The 8,702-nt window shown below is 33.0% G+C and overlaps 1 protein-coding gene across 1 annotated transcript in view; it reads right to left on the bottom strand.

Annotated features, from left to right (window-relative positions):
• Positions 1-3,575, bottom strand: part of LOC105108589 (TMV resistance protein N-like) — a 13,524-nt gene extending 9,949 nt beyond the window's left edge. The window contains exons 1-2 of the mRNA XM_011002939.1: positions 3,455-3,575; positions 3,232-3,375 (exon numbers count right to left, since the gene is read on the bottom strand). Of these exons, the coding sequence (XP_011001241.1) occupies positions 3,232-3,337 (106 nt within the window). The 5' untranslated portion in view covers positions 3,338-3,375; positions 3,455-3,575. The remainder of the gene's footprint in view (positions 1-3,231; positions 3,376-3,454) is intronic.
• Positions 3,576-8,702: the final 5,127 nt, after the last annotated feature.

The following is an 8,702-nucleotide window of genomic DNA, read 5'->3' as shown; positions in this document are numbered from 1 at the left end:
AGCTATAAATAGAGAGTGTCATTGATAGCTGATCACCACGAAATAGAGAGAAACACATAGAGAGCTTTGAGAGAGAGTTGAGTTGAGTTGAGAAGTTTTTTCTCCTCCTCCTTGTTTTTGTTGTTTGTATTGCTTTTGAGCTTGATTAATACAAACCAGAAGCTCTATGGAGTAGGCAAGTTGTTGAACCACGTAAATTGATGTGTGTTTGAATGCCGGAATGTCCTAACAGAAACCTCACTTAACAGTTTAAACTATTAGATTGATATAATTCTTCGATATTTTATTAGAGCCTTAATGACTAAGCAGTCACGAGTTCGAATCTCACTATCCCCTTTATTTAATAAAAATTACTACTGTGAGCCTTTCTCATGACTACAAGCATCTCATGGTTCAGTAGAATGTTGAAGAAAAATAGTGTGGTAGGCAAGGGCAAAGCTAGGAATTTCCTAGACTAGTAAATAAATATATAATTTTTTTAAGATAAATTATTAACTCATGTACATGAATTTTTAAAGTTAACAATAAAGTTTTAATTCAAATACATTAACCAAAATATTAAAAAATAAATTTGAAAGTATATAAAATTAAAGTGAAAGTAAAAATAAATTCACTATTAAAGTTACATCTCTCGATATTTTATGGAATATAATTCATCTATAATCGAATCTAAATCGATATTGAAACAACCCCCCAACCGAGATAAAATAACAATCTCATATCAATTAAAAAATAAAATAATTAAATTTTTTCCTTCTCTCAATTCCTCCTTCCTTCACTTGATTCTTCCTTAAATTAGTATTTTATAAGTTGGACTTGCAAGTTTACAAGGTTATTCTCTCACTTTTCTTATTTTTTTTTCTTGGAATTTTTTTTACGTTTTCCCTTACTTTTCTCTCTCTCTCTCGCCTTTTCTATTATATTTCTGCCTATTCAGCAATATATAAAAGAAAAAAAATAATTGATTTGTTTTATTTTTTAATGGAAAATAATCATTTTACCCTTAATGAGTTGTTTTGCTTTTATTGGATGTTTTTTTTGTTAGCACTACCAAATTCTGTTTATCCTAAAATTTTAATCAAATTTTATTCAATATATTTTAAGATCCCTCGTAAAATTTCAGCTCAATCTGATAGTCAGATTGAAAATTACACCCAATAATATAAAACTAATCAGATTGTAATTTTTTTTATCAAATTTCTGAATTTCTCCAAACATAATCCAAGTTAAAGTATTATATTAGAAGGCTCCACATAAATTTTTAAAATTTTTTGATACCTTAATTAAGAATTATAAATTTTCTTTATATAAAACTAGTAAAAACAATTGATAAAATATTGACCTAGGCCAGAGCCCACCCTAGCCCATGCATGCCTCTGCCATTGGTGGCAGGAGTTTATGTACAATAAAGTAAAAAAGTAAAACCAAAGAGCTAGAAGAAAGTTGGAGTGGAAATAATATTTTATTAAAATCTTAAACAATCAAGAATTAAACTAACCAAAAAAATCATATTCTAAATAGGAAAAATAATTCCTCTATTTTCAAAAAAACTAGAGTGCTTGTGCATCCATATCTTCTTAAATGTCATTGATTTTTTTTTAATGTGCTTGTAGTTTTCCATGAGTGCATTGAATTGATAAAAATGCTATATTTATTAATTCTTCTATCGCAACCATCATATAAAGGGATCAAAAAACCAAGAAGGCTAGGTAGATTTCATCAATAGCAAGTCCAAAGCACGGATTTAGAAAGGTATGTCTTTGTTTTCGAAGTGTCTATCTACTATCTGGTCAGGTATTTTCTTTATTATTAACTCTGGTGATCAATCTTCTAGAGTTCGGTTTTGGAATGATATTTGGGTTGATGACATGCCTCTCCCTAATCTTTATCTTTGATTATATCGAATGTCAGCTCAACAACTTAGTACTATCAATAGTATAGGGTTTTGGGATGATGGTTGCTGGTTGCTGGTATTGGAATCTAAAATGGAATCGATGTATGAGAAACAATGATACAGATCACCTTCATGATATGCTGAATTTCATTAATCGCATTGACCTTCACAGTTATAAAGAAGAAAGAAAAATACAGACTTTAAATGGTAAAGGACACTACACGATTAAGTTGTGTTCTATTATCTTTGATAGACTCATTTACCCGGGTTTGAATACATATAATGCAATCATTTAGAAAGGCGTTTCTCCACAAAAAAAAAAAAAAAAAAAAAAACTGAGATACCACTACAGTTAGCAATGCACAACAGGTTATGCACTCTATCCTTTTTTGTTCAAAGGAAAATTATGATGATGCTGGAAGATATATGTCCATTTTGCATTTCAAGATCAGAAACTATAGATCACATCCTTTTTCATTGTCCGATATCTTGGAATTTCTGGAACATAATAGTTAGCTGGTGGGCCTTTCATGGTGCATACCTTCTTAGATGATTTGTTTCAAAAATGGCAAGGATTGATTGATGGAAAGTTTTAGTGAAAGGTGTGGCAAGGATTTTTCTATGGAATAGCTTGGCTTGTTTGGCATACTAGGAACAAATTCATATTTGAAGCTATCATTATGGATTGGGAATATGTTTTCTGTCTTTTCTTTCACAAGGTTGCATCTTGAATTTGTCCTATAATTCTAGTTTTATATATACTAGTATGGATCTGTTAAGAAATAGGGAGCGTGTACCGACACGGAGTAATTAGTGCCTGTAATTTATAATGCTACATTCCTCTATAACTTGTGTTTATCTTTTCTTTGTTATGCTGGATTTCCATCCACTAGATGGCCAGCTTAATGAATTTCCTTGATTTTCATTTTATATATATATATTGACAGCAAATCATGAACTTGCAAATGATAAACTAAATAAACTGATTTTGATCGCTAATTCAATAATAATCTTGAACTAAAAAAGAGATGGAAGGGACATAACTGAATGATGTAAACATAAAAGGTTGGGCAAGTGTGCTTTTTTTTTTTTTATGAAATCAAAGTTATTTGTCAAGAAACGAAATTAAAACAAGAAAGAGGCGAGGAAGATTTACTAGCAAAAACATGACAACATAAAATCCCATCTAACAATTATTTTCTTTGGCAATCTTCTTTGTGTTAATGTTGCTGTAAACATGAAAACACAAACGACTACATGGTACACGATAATATTGTTAGATGATCAATGAATAATTTTTATTATTATACTCTCAGCACGACATATTTCTACCTTACCTGTGGAGACAAAACTGACAGGTTTTCTGAGATCTGCTTTTCTTCTCTTTCGCGAGGATGAATCGTTTTCTTCATCTTTGGATTGTTTACGTTTTTCTTTCCGCATTCTAAAATAGAAGAAACCTGTCAATGATGTGTATGAACCTGAAGCTTTCAAATTATTGTTTTGAGTAGAGGCATGAAATTGAAACAAGAAAGAAGCAAAAGAAGAGGTTAGTTATACCTCTATATAACGAAAGGGTTGGTTGAATTCCAGCAGCTATGAAATTGTAGCAATCAGAGAGAGATGTTAGCTGATCAATACGGCTTCCTGCTGCCTTAGTTTGATGTCTCAGACTCAGAACTTAAGGGCTATTCCTGAGATGTCACTTTCTTTCAACTACCCAGACACGGTTATTATTTTTTTTATTAATTTCCAAGTCAGTCCCTAAATTTATATATAGTTTCAAAGAAGGAAAGAAGAGTTGCTAGCAAAAACATGACAGCATACAATCCCCTGTAACAATTATTTTCTCCGGCAATCTTCTTAGTGTCAATATTGCTGTCATGAAAAAACTAATATTGCTGAGAAGATGAAAACAAAGAAAACTACATGCGTGCAATCAGTAGCAACAATCTCACTGTTTACCTCTATATGGTGTTTATGAGATGGTCGGATCCCACCAAATTGCAGCAATCGGAAAGGTTAGCTGATCAAGAGTAAAGTATTGACGCCTGAAGATACTAGTAGAGCCAATATTGTTACAGAGACAGAATATGAGTTCTTGCAAATTATTAGTAATGCAATAATTACCAAAGATAAAAAGGTAACGTGTAAAGGAAAAGGAGAAAGGAAATTTCTTTAGAGCTCTTGCTTGAGCATCTAAAAGTTTAAGCAGGTCTATTTTGTCAACCGGGTTGTTGGGGAGGTTTTGACAGCATCAGAATCAAATGGAACGATTTTCCACACGGCAAATTAACACGTAATTATCATGCCATCGGCTGTTTCCATCTCTTAGCCGTGATCGGGTCTAATCCGATGCTCTCAAGATCAAATGGTATAAATTTCCACGAACCTTTTTTCAAAGCCTGGGAGCTCTTTTCCCAAGGAAGACTTTGACTGGGCGACAACTGAACCTTCTGTTTTTGCTTCTGATTAAGAAGTTAGACTTCCCAGTAATATATTTACAGATATTCTGATGCCATATATGTTAATTTCCATAATATAATTACATATGTACCGAAAGATTTCTTTTTATCTTGTTTTCCAAAAGACTTTTGTTTTCGTTTCCCTGTTTTTATTATCGTTTTCGAAAAGGTTTTCCAAGAGATTAATATATAACTGCAGTTTGTTTTTTTTTCTTATAGTAATTTCTTTCATAATTGGTTTTAGAACTTACTTTCAAATAATTATTTAAAGAAAGCTTACTTTGATCCATAGAAAGCTTTTTGAGAGAATCTATCATGAATGTAAATTGATGAAAAAAAACATGTCTCGTCTAACATTTAATTATTTTCACATATATCTGTGATGTGATGAAAGAAAACATACAGCAATGGTAGAGAGAAACCAATTTTCCGAATATACTCATTATATATATCCATCAAGTGTACGATTATTAAATAAAAACCTCCTTAAAATTGATCAAACATTAATATTTGTTAAACCATTTAAGAACTCATCGTAGTGGTTACATTTAACATTCTTCCACTTGACTTGAGTAATATTATCTTTGTTCATGATTTATTAAATATATTAATATAAAACCCATAGAACAATGAAAAATTACCAAAGTTTGGGGCTGATTTGGGTTAAAATTGCAAGGAATGAAAATACAAGGACCAAAGTGAAAATACTGGGTACTATAGGGAGCTTAATTGATTTTTATAGGGGTAAATTTGAAGGAATTAAAAGTTGAAGTGTCAATTAAGGACTGAATTGGAAAATGAAGAAATAAAGGACTGGTTAGTAGAAGGTGCAAAACGTCAGGGGTCCAATTAAATTTTATCCAGAGCTTCATTATAAAATGGCAAAACCTAAAGGACCAAATTGCAAATGGCCGTTCCCATCCCCAAAACGGCGTCGTGTCAATATACACTATTCATCCTCTTCATCTTACCAGGAAAAAAAAAATGGACGCCAGCTTCCCACGGTGCATACCATTACTGAGGCACAAACGCCTGCTCTTCTCTGGCTTTTATAAAGCCAGAGAAAGGCCATGAACCGAGGGGAAGAAGGGGGGAGCAGCAGAACTGAAGAGGAACTGGGGACAAAGAAGAAGCAGAAGAACTGAAAAACAGAAGGGGAAACTGAAAAGGAAACCAGGGGATAAACTGGAGGACCAGACAGGGAGGAACAAAAGGAACGGACGGGGGGGATAGCAAAGAACTGGAAGGGGAAGCTGGAAAAACGGGGAGAATGGGGTTGAACAAAACATAACCAGAGGAGAAAAACCCAGAAGTGCACAGGGGACGCAAACAGGAGGACGAACAGGGGAGGAGGCTTTTCCCAGAAAATAGAAGAACACGCTGGAAAACTAGAGAGAACAGAAAAACCCAGGAACACACAGACAGACAGAGAAGAAAAACTGAAGCGTCGTCCAGAGCACGCCATCACCATCGTTTTCGACCTCGTCTCCCCGCATCAGGTGAGTTTTTTTGTTTTTCATTCCCCGTTTTCCTTTGCATTATAATTCACATGCTAGGAAGCTGTGAATTATAATACATAGCTACAGTAACAGTGAATTGCTACTCATTTGTTTACTGTTTATGTCAGCCGGATCAGGCCGGCTGCGTCAGACCAGCACCGAATAAAAAAAAAGAAAAAGGGGGGCTGAGACCGGGCCAGGACTCGGGCCCAGCCGGCCCAATATAATTTCAAAAAAAAAAATATTTGGTAAAAAAATATTTTTATATTCTTTTATTTTTATTTTCAATATCTTACCAAATAAATTTCTTTGTGATATTAAAAAATTTCAAAAATATTTATGAATTTTTTTTTTAATTTTTTTATAGGTTTCTTGTATTGTTTTAGGTATTTTACTATATAATTAATTTGTAGGTTTAAAAAAATAATATTAATTTGTAGGTTTAAAAAAATAATATGCATGTATAGATTTAAGTTTATTTTATTAGTTTATTTATTGATGTAGAGTTATAGATTCAATATGCTTTTTTATATAATATTTACCAACACTAAAATTAAAAATATTTATAAGTAAATATTCATTACAACCTAAATCAGAAATATTACAAATAAACTATAATAGCATAATCCCATTCAGGATTTTGTGAACAACACAGGCTGTAATGAACAATGTCTAACTTCCCAGTCTGGTGGTCGCATTGTTTTTATGAACTGAATGGTTCCTTGCCTTAAAAATTTGTGTTGCGAAACTGAAAAATTAATGATGTAAGATATTATTTGAAATGGTTTTATGATGCAGTTCTGAAATTATCTTCTTGCCTAGTTCAATGGAATCCATGGCAAGTGTCAGCGAAACAGAGGATGATAATGAAAGAGTTGATGCCTCAGAGGATGAAACGAATGACCATGAGAATAAATTCTTCGATACCTGTGAGTTTCTATCGTTTGCTTCTTTTGAAAGTAACAAGTCTGATTTTCAGACATCATCGTTCTCTCCAGATGATTAAGGATTTCTTGCACTTGAATCAGAAGCAGGCATTGATCACCTTTGCAGCAGATCCTACTCAGGCTTTAAACGATCAAGCTAAACATAATAAGCCAATGTTATCGATTCCATGAAGATATGCTCTCTATTCATGAAAGGGTTCATCAGCAACTTCCATGAAGATATCTGTTCAGAAACTTCCTACAATTGGTAAGATAAAATATTAATCGGTTAAATAAGATGAATTGAATTATTATTATTATTTTCTTTTATTTAGGGCGAACATAAAAAAAAGAAGCCTCCAACTATATAATTACTAGTTTCATCCAATTTTCAGATTTTCCATCCAATGCTGTTTTTTCTCTAAGAAACAATGCCATTTTACACTTTCCATTGAGTGATTTAAACAAAAGTCCTTACTTAAAAAATCAAAATAGTATGATACAAAAGACTGTTTGGATGCAAAATTTGATACTACCTCACTTCTCCCGCAGACAAAATATTGAATAAAAATGAATGGAAGTTACATTAATTGCGAAAGGGAAGGTTAAAAACAGTAAAGAAGTTAAAAAGAAAAACAATGAATTCATGGATTATAGAACTGAGAAAGACAAATTTATTTAGTTTTGGAACTGTAGAATATGATCCTAACTCCAAAGTTTCTGAATAAAACTTCTACAACTTGTTTTGGCACTTAAAAGATCCAAACAATAACAGCATGTGAAGAACAAAAAATAATATACCTGGATTCAGCTATTGATCGATTTTCTTCAAGTGCTGGTTTGCCGAGGCAGTATTCAGAAGAAGAAGAAGAAGCACGGATCAGAGAAGAGTATAGGTTAAGCTAGTTCATTGTGATGAGATGTGGAAAGGAAAATAGTTGTGTTGTTTGACAAGAAAGAAGTTGCTGGGAAGGAAGGAAGGAAGGAACAACTTTACTGATAGTTCATGGTTCTTTTTAATTTAATTATTTATTTTGACTAGTGCTGCATATAACTAAAAACTTCAACAAAGCAAGGAGAAGCCAATTATTGAGCTTCAGTGAGTTAACGTGTGGACCCACCCAGTGTTCAATCTTTGAAAAAGCTCATCTGAAAATGTATGAGCACGGGCAAAAGGAAGCTGTGCGGTGTTCCACCTTTTTCCTTTTTCTTGTTTTAACTTAAGCAGTACACTGTAACTTGTTTGCGGTCTGTCACTAACAGCTCACCTGTGCAAATCCCTTGTGATCCGACCCCTCCAGCACCTCTGAGCAATTTTCTTATGAGCAAAGTTTTCATCAGAGAGAGCTTAATTCCTGGAGAATATGAATGTCGATTTAGGGTTAAAGCAATAATAATAAAAAAAAAGAGTATATATTCTCCATGCATGCATGTTGTTCTGAGACTAGACAATGGAATGAATCCCTGTCAGGTCTAGAAGACAGGGTTAGTTTCCAGTAATGTTGTTTGCCCATGATTGGAAGTTGCTTGCGATCCCTTTAATAATGAGATATTGTTATCAATGGCTCAAGCAATATTTTCCCACACATAATTACAGTTCCAAACACTCTTTAATAAGTTTAAAAATGAAAAATTAAATCAAAGGAATTGGGCAGCCAAACTCAATTAATTAATAACAAACGTTATTTTCAATTTTGCAACTATATAGTATTTTTATCATTACACTTCAAATGCGTTTAAAGTACTTGAGGTATGTCAATAGCTGCATTTTTAGGAGGTCAAGTTTTGGGAGTCGTTCCTGAAGCTTTAGCACAAGGGGACATCATTAGAAAAACAATTGGAGAGGAACTACAGGTCTCCACAATGTCTGCTCGAATGAATGCAATGTTTAACCATGTTGATGCCTTCATTGCCTTAC

The sequence above is a fragment of the Populus euphratica genome, unplaced genomic scaffold (genome assembly GCF_000495115.2).
Source record: "Populus euphratica unplaced genomic scaffold, PopEup_1.0 scaffold196.1, whole genome shotgun sequence".
Lineage (NCBI taxonomy): Eukaryota > Viridiplantae > Streptophyta > Magnoliopsida > Malpighiales > Salicaceae > Populus > Populus euphratica.
This window is presented reverse-complemented; position numbering and strand designations above follow the sequence as displayed.